A 20,957-nucleotide genomic window follows, 5' to 3' on the forward strand; every position below is an offset into this window, starting at 1 on the left:
GTGGGTGGGAAGAGGACGAGATGGGGGGCAGGGGTCACAGCAGCAGTGACAGGAGTTGAGTAGTGTGGGGCTTCCAGGGTACAGGGTGGCCTGGAGTGTGTGTGGGTGGGTGTTGGGGGGGTTGGCAGGTCCTGTCTCATGGGGCGTGCCCCAGAGAAGGGGCATTGCGACCTGTTGTTTCACTGAGTGGCTGGGGGAAGAGGGAGGTCCCAGTGTGAGGGTCCGCTACAGGATGCAGACAGTGGTCAGCCCTAGGGGGAGATGGTGGGTCTCACCGCGGGGTGGGGGGAGGGGAGGGTTTTGGCAGCTTCCAGCCCACCAATGCCCCAACTGCACAGGAGATGGGCGGTAGTCTACAGAGACTACAGGCCCCAGCCTGCAATGCGTTCCATTGACTCTTGCCGTAGGCCTCTGTAGTTTGTTGAGACCACGATTCCCAGCAGGCATTGGTCCTATCTAGGAGCAGTCAGGGCTCATTTTTGCGCAAGGGATGCTGGGATTTGGAGTTTCCTTGCCACCCGCGCTTCAGCACGCGTCCCAGTCGGTCTTCAGAGCGCAGGCGCAGTAGAGGCGGGGCTGTGCTGTGAGGGACCCACGCTCAGGGGGCGAGCCCAAGTGTTCGCTGGTTGGCGGGTGCGTGACTGCGGCTCCGCCCCCTCCGGCTGCTGGTTGGTGTGCGTGCGCCCGAGGCTCCAGCCCCTCCTCGCTGGTTGGCTGGCGCGGGCCAATGGGCTGTGCCGCGTGGCGGTGGCGGGAAGTTCGGCGGGCACCGGCCGGGTAGGTCCGCGCGGGGCGGTAACCGCTGCGGCAGAGCCAGGTCTTTTCCCCGGCCTGAGGGGAGCCAAGCAGGCGCGGGGGGTGAGGACCCCGCGGCCCTGAGCAGCCTTCGCCCCAGTGTGCCGGAGGCTGGGGTGGTGGGGAGCTGTGGCGGTGGGGGCTGGGCCGTTGGTGGGTGAGGGGGCAGGATGCGGAGCAGGGTGATGGCTGGGCCGTGGGGAGGGTGAGGGGTCGGGGGGGGCAAGATGTGGTGATGGCTGGGCCGTGGGGAGGGTGAGGGGTCGGGGGGGAGGTTGTGGTGATGGCTGGGTCGTGGGGAGGGTGAGGGGTCGGGGGGGGCAGGATGTGGTGATGGCTGGGCCGTGGGGAGGGTGAGGGGTCGCGGGGGGAGGTTGTGGTGATGGCTGGGCCGTGGGGAGGGTGAGGGGTCGGGGGGGGCAGGATGTGGTGATGGCTGGGCCGTGGGGAGGGTGAGGGGTCGGGGGGGGCAGGATGTGGTGATGGCTGGGTCGTGGGGAGGGTGAGGGGTCGGGGGGGCAGGATGTGGTGATGGCTGGGTCTTGGGGAGGGTGAGGGGTCGGGGGGGCAGGATGTGGTGATGGCTGGGTCATGGGGAGGGTGAGGGGTCGGGGGGGCAGGATGTGGTGATGGCTGGGCCGTGGGGAGGGTGAGGGGTCGGGGGGAGCAGGATGTGGTGATGGCTGGGCCGTGGGGAGGGTGAGGGGTCGGGGGTGGGGGCAGGATGTGGTGATGGCTGGGCCGTGGGGAGGGTGAGGGGTCGCGGGGGGAGGTTGTGGTGATGGCTGGGTCGTGGGGAGGGTGAGGGGTCGGGGGGGGGAGGATGTGGTGATGGCTGGGTCATGGGGAGGGTGAGGGGTCGGGGGGAGGCAGGATGTGGTGATGGCTGGGCCGTGGGGAGGGTGAGGGGTCGGGGGTGGGGGCAGGATGTGGTGATGGCTGGGCCATGGGGAGGGTGAGGGGTCGCGGGGGGAGGTTGTGGTGATGGCTGGGTCGTGGGGAGGGTGAGGGGTCGGGGGGGGGGATGTGGTGATGGCTGGGCCGTGGGGAGGGTGAGGGGTCGGGGGGGGCAGGATGTGGTGATGGCTGGGCCGTGGGGAGGGTGAGGGGTCGGGGGGGGCAGGATGTGGTGATGGCTGGGCCGTGGGGAGGGTGAGGGGTCGGGGGTGGGGGCAGGATGTGGTGATGGCTGGGCCGTGGTGGGGCTGGACTGTGGGAAGGTGATGAGGGGCTGGGGTGGTTGGAAGATGAAGAGGGTTGCGGGGACTTCTGGGGTTGGGAGTCAGGACAATGTTGCGGGGGAGGGGAGAGCTGGCACTGGGATGATGATACAGTGGGTGTATGTGGCTCGTCAGCGAGGGACTGGGATTTGGGACTGCAGATGTGGGCAGTGGGGGTTGGTGCTGTTGTGAGGTGGGGTAGGGCTGAATTAGAGTTCCTGTCTGTTCAGCACCTTTGGAGAGACTAGTGTTGGCAAACCGGCTTTGTCTAGAAGCTGCTGTTCAGGTCATGTCTTCCTCCTCTTCTCCCCTAGTTGCGAGGTACGCTCTCCACTTGGAAGCTCACCTTTCTCTTTACCAAACATTGTTTGTTGTGTTCCCTGTTGATGCAGCAGTTTAATTCTGTACAGTGCCATTTTGCAGTGGTTATAGCAAACTGTGCAGCAGGACTGTGCTGAACAGTGATTCTTGAAAGCTGTCTCCATGCTCGATTTCTTCCTTAAAATCCCACTGTTGCTACCAATCCCTATGCAACAGGTTTCTATGTTCCAAGCAACACACAATAAAATATAGAGCACTAAAATAAAGCATCAAACAGAAGCACATGAAGCACTGGGGGGTCAGCTGTCAGATTTTTACCAAACTTTTCTTGTCTTTCTATTTCAGGATTTTCCTGCAGGTGAAAGTCTGAGGAGTGTTATGACTTCAAAGGTCTTTTTTGTCTGTTGCCCATTGGGCCACAAAAAGATATGGCTGCAGAAGCTAAGTACAGCATTGTAAGGGAAGTGGGCCGAGGGAGCTATGGGGTAGTTTACGAGGCAGTTGTCAGGCAAACCAGAAACAAAGTGGCAGTGAAAAGGATGCATTGTAATGTACCTGAAAATGTGGAACTGGCTTTGCAAGAGTTCTGGGCCCTGCAAAGTGTCCAGAGCCAACATGAAAATGTGATCCAGTTAGAAGAGTGTGTCTTGCAGAGTGGTCAAGTCTTTCAGCCAATCAGCCGCCAGTACAGGAAATCCGACAGTCATCTGCTGCTGATTGAGACCTGTCTGAAAGGGCGGAGATGCATGGACCCCAAGTCTGCCTGTTTTGTGTGGTTTGTGATGGAGTTCTGTGATGGTGGAAACATGAATGATTTTTTGCTGTCTCGCACTCCAGATTCACAGCTGAATAATAGCTTCATGCAGCAGCTGAGCAGTGCTGTTGCTTTCTTGCACAGAAATCAGATTGTGCACAGAGACCTGAAGTCGGATAATATTCTTATTTCCCATAGCCCTGGAGGTCCTTTAGTAAAGGTAAGAGGGTAATCCTTCTTGCTGCTGCTCAATATGTGGGTGAAGTGTTATGCCAATTGCATTACTTGCACTGAGTTGGTCACTTGGGTAACATTGTAATATTCAGTTTCTTCATTTGTTTCCTTCCCTTTGAACTTTTAGAAAAGGATGGGCAAGTCACTTGTATGAGTCTCAAAAGAGGATTTTGGTGAGGATGTGGGTCAGTCAGTTGCCTTTTGGACTCTTCCGGGAATCCTGAGAGCATTTCTGTAGCATCTTTCATGCACAAGACATTCCCTTAAGAGGAACAATTTAGGGCTAATTCAGTTTTAAATCACTACCTAGCCACTGTGTTCCTGATCAGTGGTGGAATATTTTGTCACTGAAAGCAGCAGGGCACCTGTGATTTCAGTGCAATCACTCTGCTGGGTCCAGGACCTATTGGGGCTAGACTTGGTACCACTGAGACTAGAGGGTTGCCATGCTAAATTGTAGAGGGTAAAATTGCTGGCAGAGAGGGACATTTTAAATACACTCTGCACTAACCAATTGCAACTAATCGTACTATGGTTCCTGCTTTCTGGAACAGGTTAATTTGTCCTTGGGGGGTATGGGAAGGAAGCATGAAGATATCGAGAATAAGGTCTTCAAAGGTTTATACAGCATCTTCCCTTCCCTTATTGGTGGACCTACAGTCCTTATACACTTGTCAACACTTACAATATTGTAGCCTCTAGCACTGCTTGCTGTTTTGGAAGCAAGAGGTTTTCTTGTCTCTTGCTTCAACTGGGCTCCAGTCATGTGTCTTTATGGTTAAAATGAAGACTGACTAATTCTCTTCCTTACAGTGACAGACTAAAAACAAGTCTGTCTTTGTAACAATTCAGTGGGAAGAGCAGCTTAGTGGCAAGGAAGTCAACTCACAGTTTACTCCTAAACTCCCAATTCCATGGGAGTTCCAGTAGTTAACCTAGAGGATGGTAGGTCTGTCCCTTGTGGGTAATCCATGTCTTGGCCCTCCAGATCAGTACTGGCATATGCTTTCACCTTTGGAACAGCCAAAGGACAATCAAACTGAAGTTTTGTTATTCAATACAGATAATAGTGAATACAATAGGGTTCAGAGCACTCAATAACCTGCTCAACTGCTGTTCTGTTCATGCCTGTATGCACAGTACAATGTTATAGGTAATAATGGTGACCTTCTAATCTCTTCTCTTTTCGTATATAGGTAGCAGACTTTGGCTTGAGTAAGATATGCCAGGGGAAAGTGAATGTGAACCAGCATTGTTTCTCATCAGCCTGTGGGTCAAACTTCTACATGGCACCAGAAGTGTGGGAAGGTCGCTATACTGCCAAAGCTGATATCTTTGCCCTCGGGATCATTTTCTGGGCTATGGTAGAGAGGATTACCTTCAGGGATGGAGACTCTGAGAAGGAATTGCTGGGTGAGAGTAATTGCTGTACAGCCAGCAATGAGCCCTAATTTACAGATCATTCTCCTACCCTATCCCCAGCAATCCTCTAAGCCATGAGGATCCTTTTCCCAGGTATAGTCACATCACCACCCTTTTTCCTGTCATAGTATTGGATATGGCTTCCTCTGGAGTCGGTCAACATTTCTCCACGTTACCACCAGAGGTATTGTCAGAAATCCGTAAAGCCATCTTCCCCTTTCTCCCTACCCCTTTCCTCATGTTGCTTTCTCTGTGGGACTCCCCATTCTTTAAGTCCTAGGAGCAACATGTTATAGAGCACATTATCTTAATTTTACTTTTGTCTGAAAGCTCTGTTAGACTTTTGTGATCTCTACTGCTTTTCCATTTACAAAAAAACTTTTGTGACATAAACGGCTAGGAGAAGAAAACTTGTCATCTGGCTTGGGCCATCCATTGAGGATAGGGGGTTGGGAGATCAACAGGTGCTCAGCAGAAATGGGACTAGCTCCAATGAACTTTAATCAACCAACCAACCAAAGAACTCCAAAACAAAACCCCCAAACATATTCAAAAGGAAATACTGAAACTCAAGAGTTAAATTCCATTAGTGAAGCATTTTCAGTATATCCACACTCTACAGTCAAGATTCAGCAGCGTTATAACCATGTATGCTTTTCCAGTGGTTTTCAAACTGATTTGATCACGCCCCCCCCTTCTTTGTGTTTGTAGTGGTTTATGCGTCCACCTCCAGCTACACAAGTACATATACCAATATATGCTTCACTTGAATGAGTTTTGGTGTCTTTGTTTTTCAGTTGAGTTGTTTTTTTCTGGTGCACAAATGAGCCAACGATCCATTGTAATAAGAGCAAAAGCAAAGCTGCAATTGTGGTCCATGCTGACACTTAAATGTGCAAATGGATTAACCTACAAATGGCAATTTGTATAATGCTAGGCAAGTTTAACAGATATCCATCAAAATGCACAGCACCATCTGAGGACCTGATATGTCTGGAGGAATCAGCTTTGCTAGTTATTCACTGCTGGGGGTAAAATGTGCATAGTAAGATTGGGGTTCCCCCCCATCCCCTAAAGCTTCTCATGCCCTCCTGCCCCCGAATACAATCTGCACCCCCCAGTTTGAGAACTGCTGCCCTACCTTGTTACCCCTGCTGTAAACCTATCTTTCCTTGGGCTGATCTACAGTTGGTACATTTTGTCCTGCTGATAGTGATGGTATATTTAAAGGCCACAAGGCAAAGGAACCATCCAAAGGATTGTAAGGACATGTAAGAAAATCGGTTATAAAGCTGGAAGGGATGTTGAGGTCATCCTTAGTGCTGTGTCTGGCTGAACAAGATTCTATAGCGATGGATGGTCTGTGATTCTAGGAATATCTATTGCAATAGAAAATCCACCTTGAAAGAACAGAATGACAATCTTTCATATGAGCATACTAATCAGAGGCATCTCAACTCATACGCAAGGAAGCCCAATATACAAAACGTACACATTTTTTTAAATGTCTGACATAATTTCAAGTCACAATAAAGGCATTCAGAGAGAGGTTCCTTTTACTGAGCTGCTGCTTTAAGTTTTCAAAACATCATGGAATTAAGAACTGAGAGAGTTCCTTTTCAAAATGCCAAACAGCAAAAAATGTTTTAGTTCTTGGCTAGAAAAATAGTAAATATTCTGGGTCTGAGACCAAGGCACGAACAGACTTCATTAAAGTTTATTCAATAGCCATCCACCAACTTCAGATAAGAGACTTGCCTGGCTAACCTCCATATGCACATCGGTCACTTATTCCGTGCTTGCAGCAAGGGCAGAGCAGCTTGGCTGAGCAGAGCTTTCTTTGCTGTCTCTTTGGAACCCAGCTAATCTATTTTGACCAGTGATTTTATTTACATTTCTGTTCCTTAATTTTGCTGAGGAGAAGCTGTATCCAGCAGTCTGGATAAATGTAAATGGAACATACTGTCATTTAATATTAAAAATTGTTTGACTTAAATAACTGAATCACTATTTTCTTAGTTAACTTTTTTCTAAGTCATCTGAACCAAACACAACCTGCCTTTGTCTTTCTTAGAGCTTCCAGTTCTACTGATGCAGTAAAATTAATTGAAAGAGTGGAGTAGGGGAAGCTCTTTGCAACAGGCTTTTTTCTCTGTCAAATGGTTATAGGGATCACACGCAATGTCCTGTGCAGGCTAAATTTAAAAGTGTGTTTCTGTTTCCCTCTGCTTGATGCACACTTGTGCTGAAATGGGGATGTGACAAACTTGAGGGTTCCTGTTTTGGTATTGAACTTCTTCTGGGGCTGATATCTTACAACACTTATCTTGGCAGTAGCCTCTGAAGTTGGGTTTCACATGCTGTGATCTTTTACTAATCTTGTGTTGCTTGTCAGATGGACGTGTGCTGTGGATGAACTTATTCTTGTGAGAATTCTCCTTTTCCCCAATCTGACTTCTCCCTCTTTCCAAACTATGCCCAGGAACCTACATCTGTCAAGGCAAGCAGCTTATTCCTCTTGGGGAGGCACTGCTGGAGAATCCCAACATGGAACTGCAAATTCCTCTGAAGAACAAGAAGTCCATGCCAGACGATCTTTGCAGACTTCTGCATGACATGTTAACTTTTAACCCAAAGGAAAGACTGGATGCCTTCCAACTAGAAATTCGAATCAGGAGAATCTCTTATGGCAAAAAGCGCCAACGCTCATAGCAGCATGGGGTGATCAGGTTGGTGTCTACTGGGCTTCTCATTTCAAACTTGCAATCCTAGTTTTTGATACTGACCTGATTGGCCTAAGTTCTTTAAATCTAACAGCAGTTCCCTAGATTCATTGCTTGGTTTCTTTCAGTTTGATTGCACCCTTCGCTGTCAGGATAGCTGCTCTATAGAAGGAATATTTTGGGTTCAGTATATTGTATGGCCCCATGAGTGGTAACTGCTCAGCACACTTATAGGTAATAGAACTGGAGATAAGAAACCAGTGTCAAATTAAGCTGTTTATCCCTAATAAGCACCTGTAATGGGTTTTGCACACATTCGTTACTGTGAGTTACCACATATTTTCTACGTGTGGATTCACCTTAAAAGGTGGTGTTTGGCACTCTTGCATGTTAGAAAAATGTGAGTCAGGTTATGTAATGAAAAGTTGACTGTTATGTTAATGCCAAGAGCCCTATCAGATTGGGAGTTGTGTTGTACTAGGTAAGGTGCTGTACCCAGAGAAAGGTGGGGATCCTGCCTCAAACTGCTTTTACAAACAGGCCTCAGTCCTGAAATAGAATCTCCTAGAATGTGTCCCTGTGCCCTTCCTGGGCCCCTATGAAAATAATGCTGCTTATTAGGTCTGACTTTGTGCTCACACTTGGAAAATTTTGGCCCTGGTCATTGCATGTTATTGTGTGTCCTTTGTTTTGTTTTGTTTTTGAGACTAGACAGTATCAGCTTTAAAACTTCAAGTGTGTACAGCACAGATTTCAGAAATTCTTCCTGTCAAATGTTTTGTACATTGTAATGAGGAAGCAGTACGCCGTTAATAGGGTAGTGACCAAAACACTTCATTCTGTTGCAAATTACATTAATTCACTGTAATTTTCTAATTGTTGCATCTATTTTTAAGTCTGCTATAAGACTGTTCTCCATGGTGGACTGCAGAAACATTAGTTGAAATTAGCTGCAATAGAGATGATACCAAACTTTATAAGACTATCAATCACCTTTCTTTTGCCCCCAAAGGGGTCTCTTGCATCCTTTCCTCAGTGATGGAAAACCCCAGCTTTCTTCCTGAAGAATACTGGGCTCTCCCAAACCCACCAGGCAGAAGCACAGTTGTCTGTAAGGGTTGCTAATAAGTACAGTTTTTTTTCCTTCCTGGAGCTGGGAATGTCTTTCTGGCACCTCTAGCTCATACCAGCCTGAGAAGCAAGTGACACCAGCCTGAAACTTGTGGTCTAAGGCACTGTCATGCCCAGCAGTACACTAATGATCAGATCAGTGTTAGATTGTTTACTGTCATTTGACTGTGAATTCTTAAGCTAATGGAGTAGAAGAGCACAAAGGATGCTGTAGAAGATTGTGAAACTGATGATGTTTCCGTGGTGGTTGCAGTGTTTTAACAGTAAATCTGGAGACTGAAGTCCTCTCTGAATTGCAGGTACAGCAGGAAGGGCAGTGCAAATTCCCCCACAAAGCCCTAAGTGGCTGTCTCAGTCACCTGCTTCAGCAGTCTCCTCTCAGGAGACAGGGTAGCTCACTTGATGCTTGTTCAATTTTTGACCTCTGTTGAACCAGTACAGTGGTGGCTTAGCTATGTAGAAAGTTGTACCCTAGGAATTGGTCTCAAACCACTAACTGCAAACTAAAAACTGAATCTACCTGCTAACATGTAATTTGAAATAAGGGTTCTTGTTCCTTGAAATGCTAGTCTAATTAAAATCTTACTGAGAGGTGTGGTGATGAGGTCTTTGATTCTGACTGGCTTCTTCCACAGGTCCTGTATTCTTCTGTTACCATCACACAAGCATCCTGACCAATACCTCTGAATTCTCCTTGGATTAATGGTTTGACTCTGAGGGAGACTGGTCAGAATAAAACTTGACTGCTTCCCATTTACCCCAATGGTTGTATGTAAAGGAACAATTATTTATTTGTATAGTAATTTTAATACGCAAGTCTTATATAGATTGCCCAATTTTTTTAAATGGAGTATTGCAGACTGACCCTTCACTTGTATAATACGGAAGAAGGATGTTGGTGACTGGGGCAGCCAGCCTTATCAACTCAGTGGCCATGCTCCGAAGAGTCAATTCCAGCATAACCTGTTCTTGGTACAGCAGATGGGGATTGTCTTGTACAGTGTTTAATTAGAGCTTTCCTTGTAATTCCTTCATTCCGTGGGACTTGGCAGGTAACTAAATGGTGGCTGTTTTTGAAAGAGTTGGCATGGTGTAATCTAATCTAATATTTATCCAAAAACTTTCTAGCAGAAACAGAATGTATTTTCATCACAGTAGTTTGTGAATATTCTTGCTTAGATTAACAGAAATGCATTCTTAAAATAAATACAAAGACTTTTAATATGCCAAATTGTTATTGGAATGTATGCATCACTATCACTTTAAGTAGTTTAGAGCCTGAAGCTGCCTGCTGTGTTAGCTGTTTGTCCCAGCTATTCTGACATGGGAAATGAAAAGGACTGAACGGGAGTACTGGTAGGTAAATAGGGACTCAACCTATTTCCAACCTGTCTGAAAATAGTTAACACCTGTGGGATTGATATTTTAACTCTTTCTAAAAGCCCTTAGTTCAAGGAAGGTAACTAAGTAGCCTTGGTTTTCCTTCCAATTCTCTTCTCGCCCTATGCTCTATCTTAACTTGTGGTTTGGAGGTGGGCTACAGTATCTTTAGACACAACTGATTTTATGGGACAGGAATGTATTGTCAGAGGAAGAGAGAAGAGACTACCTCCTTTTGTCTCAATGTATGCCTATGCCATACAGGAGACCTTGCCAACACACAGGCATGTTGGGAGAGGGTGTTGGGGGAGGAAGACTGATGTGAAGACTTCACAACAGCACCGTTTATGGAGGGAGATCAGTGATTGGAATTAATGGCAAAAATTGTTTGAAATATGTTACAGATTTTTAAAAATTAATCAGATCTCTAGGCCTTGTCCTTTTGCTGTGGGTGCATTAGCTACTGGCTGCAAACCAGTCTCCATTCTCTCTGTCCCCTTCCCTTCCATTCTGGCACAGAACCGTGACTGCAATATAAAAGCTTCTGCATTCCCTCATCTTAAGTCTCTATAGTTAGAACCTTCCCTAGAATATAAGCCACACTACTTACTTGTTTGATCCAGAAGCCCTAGTGGGCTTCACAGGAAGAAGTGGAGAACTCTCCCTATGGCTTGGTGATGCCTACCTCCGTAAAATGCTGCACTGCATAGATATCTTGCAGACTCAAGTCATCTGAGCTCTAGCTGTAATCATCAAATAACAAACGACTATCCATGATCTGAGCTGCTGCAGGAACATAGCCAAAACTCTCCTTTATCAAACTCCTGGAAAAACCTCAGAATCTTTTAATAAACTTAGTGCTGGTGGAAGTTGCTGGCCTGGCAGTTATAGAGTGAGGTAGCAGTCCAAATTTTTGCTCTACATGCTGCCCTGGACAAGTAGATTAGCTCTAGCTAATGAAAGGAGTTGGTTCTTCCCAACCAGTTCAGCATTGCTCAGAGGGATATGGTTGGATAGGTTCAAGCAGATGAGAATGGGAGTCTGAAACTCATTTGTCAGATGTTGTATTTTGAAGAAGGTTCTTGTCTCATTAAAGCAATGAGACTATTAGTAATTATGCTTTGGCTTTGGTCTGCTCTTCTTCCCATACAGTACTGCCAAATTTTACCTGTTGCTGTGGCTTTATTTGTTTCTCAAGTTAGATGGCTCATATCTCATGATCTTTCTTAGAAACTATAGCACCAGCTGAGTGTTTTTTGCTAACCGGCTTTAGGCTGCCAAATTGTTCAACCTGCTTTACTGAAGAAATTGTTCTTTAAAATGTATTTCTTCTTCCTTCTCTCTTCACGCCCACAGCTATTGAAACTGTGCTGTCTGTCTCTCCAGTACCATCTGTTCTGGGAACAGGCAAAGTCTGCTAGTCTTGTGGAACCATCATAGTTGAGGAAGAGTCAAACTTTGGAATGTAGACCACAATTAAGATTGCACCAGGCAATAAAACCACTTTGAGGCACTTTAAATGTTTGTATGGCAGAGGGTTGGCTACTCACTGCAACTCTTGCTTGTTTTGTCATACTTTGGTGATGACTCTATGTTGACACAGCCTCTATGCTAGAAATACTTATTTGTATGTGTGCACTTTTGTTACCTCAGACTGTGTATTTTAAATTTAATAAAAGGTTTTATACAGATACCTTATATCCCTGCTCTGGTCATGAAGCACTAAATCGTGACACCACCTACACAGAAGGAATGATGTGTGTAAGGTGGATGGCCCTGGTGAAAGCTATTGCTTCAGTGAGTGAACAGAAATATTTCTCAGCTTTTATTATTTACATGACTAAAAACTAAATGCTCTCGGGGGAGGTTTGGAATCTGCTCTTGGTTATCTGTCTTGTGCTCCTGACGTGCTTGTTCCTGAAACTCCCTCTTGTCTGTGACATAAGGTGGTGCTGACATCAAACAGGGACAATTCTGTAGACCTTGCACAGTACTGGGACTAGATCACCTAACAAATCTCATCCATTTTTTACTTCTATTTTGTCCTACAGAAGGTAGTACTTTTTGAGAATTGAGCCTATAGTTGGGGAATGTGTGGAGTTTATGTATGGAAGGCACAAACTGAATATGAGCATGGCCTGGAATAAAGAAATATCCTACTTCCATTCTGTAGGGGAGAGGAGGACAGAAAACTGAACCTTGTGAGTTCCTATGCTACCAAAGTTTCTCTCTTCAAAGTTAAACTATAGTAGTTTCAAGAAAGCAAAATACAGAAAATCAGTTAGTTGCCTTCAGCTTGGGCCTAATGTGCATTTTGTTAATTGGAAACTATTTCCATGACAGACAAGTTTTATGTGAAGAAGGAATTTTGAACTAATCTACTTTTTATGTTTGTACTACCTTGGCATAATATGGTTATTCTACAGCAAGTGCTTTTGTTAACTTGCACAGTCCTGAGAACTGCTGGTTTCAGAACACTTAGACTTCTCAATATGAAAGTTTGGGACTAAAAGCAATGTTAGGGTTACAGTAAGTTAATGCCCCTGTGCCTAGTCCCTAGCTCTTAAATACTGAAACAGGATGGCTTCTGTAATATTTGAGCAGTAACACTAGCTAGAGTTATCATGGATCTTTTGCAATTGTGTATTCTATGTATGAAAATTCTTTCAAAAGATTAAAATGCTAGGATTGAATAACAAACAGCCTATGCAAAAAGGGGGGAAAGTCTATTCAATCCTGCTAGAAAATGGGAATACCAGAGCGCAAACACCCCTGCCAGAAAGTGAGCATCTTGTCCCTGACTGAAAACAGGGAAGGTTGAGTCGGTGGGTTGGCTGTTGACGAAATTGGGCCTGACTACTTCTCAGCAGCTTGAGGCAAATGGGGAGGGGCTTCTGACATTACTTTCATGGTATCGGGTACAATGAGGCCTGATGGAAACAGTTTCTGATGCTGGTCATTCTGACTTTAATAACCATTATTACAAACGGCTCTCACTAGGAAAAGCTTTATGCTGTACCTAAGTCTATCTGTATCTGCTACATTTTAAGCTCTTCATAACCACTCTGACTGCTAGGGCATCAAAATATTTGCTGTCCCCACCTGTATGTACTGCTATGATATGCCTCAGAGCTGGAAAACAGGGAGGGGAATTAAACAGGTGTGGGAAGGAATGCACAATTTTGAAGTGTAGCCACCCTTCTTATATGTGTGGCTCAGCCAGGTATGTCAGATCACCCACCAGCACTTAACTGACTTTAGGTTAACATACAGTGGAGGACATCTGCTCTCCTATTGTGTTTCCATTATCAGTTCTGGAAGTTGTGTAACTCCTCCCTATAAAATGTTAATATGCATCAAGCATGTGTTGGCTTCAGCAACCATCCCCATGCGCTGAGAAAGCAGCTCCATATCGTAACCTCCCATGTCAGTGCTTCTTCCAATGATGCTAGCCCAGGCAGGAGGGGCTCCGGTTGGCTATGGGATGACAGATGCTTTCAAACATGTTTTTTTCAAATGGGACCAGGAAACTATACATGCAGAGAGGTAAGATGATATGGGAAGAGCTCACTGAAAGGAAGAAAAGTCTTTACGAGCTCCTCGCCCTGGCAGGGAAAGGTAGCCAGTGTGATTCCATTTTCTGCTATTGCTCTGGTTTTAAAACTAATCACAGCAACATGTTCACCACTTGTGTAGCTTTTAAAAAAAGGGAGAAAATTCCATCATTTCTTCATCTGGAAGGTAAAAGGGGACAGTGATGGGGAAGACAAAGGGGCTGCTTCTTTCTAAGTCCCTCAGATACCCCATAGTACCTGTGAGATCTAGACCTGCCAGGAAATAGTTGTAATTAAACTCAAAGGGGCAGCTTTCTATAGAGTAACGAAAGCTTTTTAGATGCCTGTTGTTGCCAAGGTACCTACATGCTGCAAAGGGGGTGATTTGAGGTGTACATCATTTGGAGCTGGAGCCAGGAGCTGGTGGAAGTAACTGCCTCATCTCAGTGGGGGCTCAAGGTTGAGACAATGGGAGCACCTCTCCCCAACCTGTAGCCAAAGTTTTGGAGTGGGCAAGATGAAAAGTTTGGCAACTTACTTCACGGCTCCAGACTGTGGCTTTCATGTCCTTTGGCAGCTACTGCTAGAATTTATCATCAGAAGCATCAGTGCTTGTTCAACTCTGGTCACTCACTGAAGAAAAGTTCTTCAAAGGCTAAGAAAAGCACATGAATTTCTTCAGGCTGGAGAGGTGAGGGGGCAAGGGTCTGAGAGAGAGAAGATTACAGCATTTAATTTCCTGTACTTGATGTGTGAAGAAGTGGGTCCAGTGTGATTTGTGGACTATCACTATCAAGCAACAGAATAGCCCCTAAAATTTTTTCTCTGGGTTAGAGCTAGTGCAGCCTAGCAATTCTGTCTTCCCCTCTGTATGTAAAGCAGGGGTGAGAATGGATCAAGCCAAATGCTAGAGGAAAATTCAGCAGATGGGGCTCTGCTCACTTGAAGCAATGCTGCTACAAGACGCAGTGCTCTTACTGGGGCTGGCCATTAAGATGAGATGTAAAACAGATTCTTACCATGGGTAGTCTTTGAAAACACGACAGCATCTTTTACAGTAATAGGGATCTTAGAGCCAATGTCTTTAGTGAACTGCATTCAGTCTCCCTCCTTGTCCCTAGCAGTTTAAACTGGCTACACTGTTCTTCCCTTCCTGTCCTCAACTTTTGAGATAGTGTTACTATATCCTGTAGCTACTGTACTTCCCACTATACAGGAGGCTAGAGTTCCACGGTGGGTGAGATGACATAGCTATAGGTAATCAGTTTGCAAAGCACAGTGCAGACATTTGTGAGCATAATGGTAGGGAATATTTGAATTCTGCAGTATCATTGTGATGAGTGGGGTAGCACTTTAAAATGACATTAACAAGCTTGTACATTTCCACTATCTTTCTGTCAATCCCTGTTACTCTTTCAAGAGCCTTCTTGATTTCTCCAAGGCTTTTTTAAGTTGAGTGTTGCAATTGCCTCTCTTCTAAGCAACCCCAGCCTTCCCTTCCTTTCAAAGAGCTGCAGGAGCGGAGAACTTCAATTGAATATTCTCTCTCTTTAAAAACAATTGTTAATCTGCAACCACTAGTCTCTCTTTACAGCAGTACCTATTTGCCAGCATGCAGGCCCATTTTTGCCCCATAGTCCAATACCTGCCCTCAGCAAACACTATAGGATGATAGTCAAGGGAGAGAATGGCAATAGGTGCTTCCATAGTGGTCATACATAGAAATGTTTACAGTGGAGCAGATACATTTTAAAAAAAGATTCTGGTTTTAAGCAAATGAGAAGTCAAATTCATTTCCCATGACTTAGCAGCAGTAGGAGAGAGAGACAGTTTTACCAGGGCTATAGGCTTCCGTAGCTGCTTTTTAGAGTTCAGGTCACTCGTGCATGAGAGTGCTGAGGCCTTGTCTACAGGAGAAAATTGCACCACTCTAACTTAAATAGTTTTTTAAATCGTTTTAGTTTAATGAATGCAAGCCTGTTTGGATACTCTGGTTTTAGGCTAAGAATGTCTGCCTGCAGGTTAGCATCAGTTCATTAGGAATCTGTTTTAAGTTAAACCAAAATAGGCCACCAAACCGGAAATAAAGCAATTTAAGTTAAACCAGTGCAACTTTCTGCTACAGCAGGCCTAAGTAAACTTAACCCTCAGCCAGCAAGAGAATGTGTAAATAGTGGTGTCCCCCAGGGACCAGTCCTCTCCAACATATTCATAAATGATCTGAAAAAAGGGGTAAACAGTGAGGTGGCCAAATTTGCAGATGATACAAAACTTCTCAAGATAGTTAAGTCCCAGGCATGCTGCAAAGAGCTACAAAAGGATGTCTCGAAACTGGATTACTGGGCAATAAAATGGCAAATGAAATTCAATGTTAAGTAATGCATATTGGAAAACATAATCCCAATTATAATGATGAGGTCTAAATTAGCTGTTACCACTCAAGAAAAAGATCTTGGGAGTCACTGGGGACAGTTCTCTGAAATCATCCACTCTATGTGTAGCGGCTGTCAAAAAAGTAAACAGAATGTTGGGAATCATTAAGAAAGGGATAGATAATAAGACAGAAAATATCATATTGCCCCTATATAAATTCATGGTACCCCCCCATATCTCAAATACTGTGTGCAGACGTGGTCACCCCATCTCAAAAAAGATATATTGGAATTGGAAAAGGGCAACAAAAAGGATTAGAGGGTGTGGAACAGCTTCAGTAGGAGGAGAGATTAATAAACCTGTGACTTTTCAGCTTGGATAAGAGCCAACGAAGGGGGAGTATGATAGATGTCTATAAAATCATGACTGGTGTGAAGAAAGTAAATAAGTGTTATTTACGCCTTCACATGACACAAGAACTAGGCGTCACCAAATGAAATTATTAGGCAGCAGGTTTAAAACAAACAAAAGTATTTCTTCATATAATGCAGTCAACTTGTGGAACAATTTGCCAGAGGATGTTGTGAAGGCCAAGACCATAACAGGGTTCAAAAAAGAACTAGATTAATTCATGGCAGATAGGTCCATCAATGTCTATTAGCCAGGATGGGCAGGGATGATGGCCCTAGCCTCTGTTTGCCAGAAGCTGGGAATGGGCAACAGGGTGGATCACTTGATGGTTACCTGTTCTGTTCATTCCCTCCGGGGCACCTGGCATTGGCCACTGTTGGAAGACAGGATACTGGGCTAGATGAATCTTTGGTCTGACCCAGTATGGCCGCTCTTATGTTCTAGAATAAGGACTGGAAAAATCACAAGCATATGGTAGACAGACACTATGCCAGGGGGGTGAGATTTCATCATTATGCAAGTGAGTTGATCATCTCACTGATTAGAAAGATTTTGCAGTTAAATTACAGTGGCTGGTTAATCAGTCTTGGCAAGTTGCTGAAAAGGCCAGGTTCAGTGCTGTAGTTAACTTTAATTTTTTTTAATTTTTTTTTTTAAAAAGTCTATCCCAGAAACATCACAACCTGAATAAGCTCAAAGGCCAGTAATGGTTCCATATAGACTTCAGAGATGAACAGCAGCAGGAGTTCATAGCACAAGGCCAGTGCACAAACCAAACACTTTAAAGTCACAGGCAATCCCAGTTCCAGTGGGCAATTCCATGAACTACTGCCAGTGATGAAAAATCACACCCTGTTCCTGGAAGGCATCGTTACTGTAACTTTTCCATTAGAAACATGGGGGAAGGGAATGGGACGTTTGCAGAATGGAAAAAGGACCGAAGTCACAGTCAAAAACGTATTTTCATTGTTACAAGATTATACAAAATCAGGAGAAAAGGCCTCTCTCACCGCTGCTTATTTAAAGGCTGGTTGTTGGTAATCCCCCCCCATTTTTTTTGGTTTTGAAAATCAGTTTCCCTTACTTTGTAATAAAGTGAGGCTGATGGGCACAGACCAATCAAGGTTGCTATTGTTAAAATTTGCTTCCTTTCTGGCTCACATTTGCATGGGTTTAATCTTCTCTAATTCTTACTGAGTCTAGGGACATACCCTGGAGCTCCTGTGATGGCTGCATATTATGTTGCCCCTGCTGCTATGGAAAGAAGGGAACAGCCTAAGACAAAGAAAACAAAACATGAGCTGACAGACTGGATTGGTCATTGAGATAAGGTCAATTTCCTGCCAACCAGCAGGCCCCAATCATAATGCCAGAATCCAAACTTTTAGCAGGTATGAAGTATTTAGCAGTTTAAGTCTAGCATTTCTTGAGATACTAGACCTTCGCATCTGTGTAGAGGTTTGTGCTGACATGCATCTCTGGAGGTATCTGAGCACCTTGAGACGTTTCTGATCAATGTTCCCAATTTTTTCCACCCCTGTGCAGAATAAATTTTGTTTTGTGCACTATGGTAATGTGCAGATGTTTGCCACCAGTAGAAACAAAAAAAACTAGATCTATATATTTTAAAAGTTACTAATAGCGATAATTATTCCAGCTAGGACAAGTTAGGCATTTTAGAACTCACTACTCAAAGTATTAAATTTAAGTGTAAGAGAGAAATAAAAATTATGAAATGCATAGACCAGTCAAAATACTAAAACAACACACTTTGAAATAATAAAATTACAGAGAATATATGTGCATTGCAGGAACTACCAACAGTAGTAGTGCTGGGAGGTGTGTGTCACAGTGTGAGACTCAGGGATTGTGTATGAGAGAGACAGACTGTGTGTGGGTGACATTTGTGTGAGACACAGTATGTGAGAGACTCAGACTATGTGGGACAGACTGCATGTGTGCGCGCGAGAGAGAGACGCACACACACACACAGAGACTGTATGTGCTGGCTGCTGGGGAAGTTTCTGAGAGATGCCCATCTGCTGTCTCTTTAAGACACTAACTGAAAGCTCTCCTCCCCACAGTTTCCGATCACCCGTTTTCTTCCTCTTCTCCCTCTTATTATTCTGTTACTGTAGTAAGTGGTAGCTCCAGACATGGACCAGGAAGCAGTTGTGTTAGGTGCTAATCTCCAGTTTGATTCTGTAATGATTACAGCAGCTAATATCTCACGAAGCACAGAAGCTAGCCGTGACTTGTGCATGCTATAAGCGGCTATAGAATCTGGGTTTGTTAGCTCAGGTAGTAGCTGCAGAGGTCCCAGGTTCAATCCTTGGCTTTTCAGTCTCATGCAGGGGTTGAGTCATGGAGTATGAGTCCTGCATGTGGCAACCTGTCGCACCCACTTGCCTCTTCTCTAGAATCTCAGAGATGCAGCAGAGCTGGGAGCAAGAGCCCCAGTTGCTCTGGTAGCCACTAAAGGCTGCTCTTGCACACAGTGACAACCTCAGAACAGAGAGAGCATTCAGATAAAACTGCAAAGGAGGTGAGAGGAGGGGCAGAAAAGGCAACAGGGACTGAAATAGGAGGGGGGAGGCTGCCCCAAACCCTCAGTGACACCCTGGTTCTCACTACCCCTGTTAAAGTTAGACGAAATCTCTTCCACCGCTGCATAAGGGATGCTAACAGGAAGCACCTGTGTACAAAGCTTGCTCTGCATCTGCCCTGCACAATAATGAAGGGCTTCATTCACAAGGGTTGTCAAATAAGCCAACCCTCTTCACCTGCACTAAATCCACCCAGTAGCTTTAAAGGTGAAGTTTAAATAGTTGAAAATAACCTGCATATAGTCAAATTAGCTGATTACAGGATTTGCACAAAATGCCAGACACAGCTGGACACACAACCTGGCAGTGAGACATTTGCCACTGCCCTGCAAAAGCACCCATGGGCTCAGCCTCAGCTGAGGACCCTGCTGCCACACATGAGGTGAGAGATCTCTAGAGTTCATCCTTCTTGCAGCCAGCAAGAGGGCAGTCAGAGTTTCACAAGGAAGAGACAGGATTGAGACAAGACCTGAATTTCTAAAGAGAGAAAAGCAAGCAGGTCCAGGAATATCACTATAGCTTGGAAGGGGAAGAGCTAGCAACCCTTTCAGACCTCCTTTCAACATCAGAACACTGCAAAAAAGGGCACAACTGTATTGCTCCTGCCCGCTGTGGATCATTCCGATGAACTCCCTAGCTGAGCCTTCTAACCTCATAGGTGTGTTATTTCTTCTTTGGCTGGTGCTAGGAAGTGGGGAAATGTCCTCCCTGACCTAGCCAGGAAGAGGGGGCTAAAATTAATACAGAACCATGTATGACTGGCTGCTGCTTCACCCTTCTTGTGTGTTTAAAAAATATAAAAATAAAAAAGCACCCTGAGTTGACACCTGCTGTCCCTTAAGAAAAAGCAGCAGCTTTTGTAAGTTTTTCTTTAATAATGAAATTTCCTGAGAACCTCTTAGCTTTGGGAGACCTAGAGAAGTGGCTGTGGCATCTGTGAAGGGCTGCTGAGCTGCAGCATAGTGAATCAGCATCAGGGTGTGCGTGTGTCTGTTTCTTCACTGAACTCCTCCAAATAACTAGCCCTGCCCGATGCACAAGAGCCCTAGTGGGGAAAAATGTTATGGGGTTCATGCATGCTAAATGCTGTGTGACATACAAATCCAGGCCCAAGCTCCCCCCATCCTATATCACAAGTTAACAGAAAGGATACAGGCACATTGTCATATTAGTCCAGCAGTACAACTTCACTTTTACCAAAAAAACAAAGCAGGTTAGCAATAGAACACATTACAGTGGGAGGGTCTATTTTATGCTGGTTAGATTCTTATACTGCACTCGGCAGTGTACATAATGACCACAATGGCAGCTGCAGGGAGAAACTGATGCCATCTTTATCTTTTACAGCATATGTACACACTGGTCAGCCAGTTACCCCAGGGCTTAGCTACATCTAAAAACATGGACCAGGGTAACTAAACCCCTTCATGGCTTGTCTACATGGGGGGAATTATACGGTTTTCACAGTAATATTTGTATAACACCCCACATGGACCCGCTTATTCCCTAAGGAGAATGTCCATACAAGAAGTTATACCAGTGTCACTACACTAGCATGATAATACCAGTGTAATTCCCCATGTAGCCCAGCCCTTTGGTTCCATTTAGTTACACCATTGTAAATCCCTAACACAGATGCACTTTAACTGGTTTAAGACTCACTTAATTTGGTAAAATACTGTGTCAACTAAACTGCTTTAGCTTAATGTGGTCATTATGGGAGGCGTAAACCATTCGAAGTGTATCATCATTAGGGGCTAGACAGCTTTAGTTATGCCAGTGCAACGGTACGTATTCTTCTATTGACCAAGCCCCGGTGTCTGGCCAGCACTGAGGAAGAGCTGGATGAAGATTAAACCCAGACAAACTACGTTATTGCTGATGGGTAGAAGGAAATACATTGAAGAGCTTGTTGCCCTCAAACATCATCCTACATCAAAGATATCTGCTCTTAAATAGCCAAGGTAGGCTAGGAGGCCTCGACTCCTCACTGCTGTTGGAATTGGAATAAGACGAGTTGCAATATCAACAAC

General features: G+C 45.0%; 1 protein-coding gene across 4 annotated transcripts; it reads left to right on the forward strand.

The window, feature by feature from the left end:
• The first annotated feature begins 650 nt into the window (after nt 1-650).
• LOC311517619 (serine/threonine-protein kinase PDIK1L-like) lies at nt 651-11,653 on the forward strand. Of its 4 annotated transcripts, XM_084622615.1 has the most exons (6): nt 785-858; nt 2,246-2,336; nt 2,682-3,310; nt 4,521-4,737; nt 7,229-7,475; nt 9,236-11,653. In XM_084622615.1, exons 3-5 carry the CDS (start codon nt 2,765-2,767, stop codon nt 7,456-7,458), a joined length of 993 nt encoding a protein of 330 aa, XP_084478741.1. In that variant the 5' UTR covers nt 785-858; nt 2,246-2,336; nt 2,682-2,764; the 3' UTR covers nt 7,459-7,475; nt 9,236-11,653. The 4 variants fall into 4 exon arrangements, with proteins under 4 accessions (XP_084478743.1, XP_084478742.1, XP_084478741.1 ...); XM_084622617.1 differs by lacking the exons at nt 785-858; nt 2,246-2,336 and adding an exon at nt 651-777; XM_084622616.1 differs by lacking the exon at nt 2,246-2,336 and having other exon boundaries at nt 776-858.
• The last annotated feature ends 9,304 nt before the right edge of the window (nt 11,654-20,957 follow it).

The sequence above is a fragment of the Lepidochelys olivacea genome (genome assembly GCF_965140295.1).
Source record: "Lepidochelys olivacea isolate rLepOli2 genome assembly, chromosome: 3".
Taxonomy (NCBI): Eukaryota; Metazoa; Chordata; order Testudines; family Cheloniidae; genus Lepidochelys; species Lepidochelys olivacea.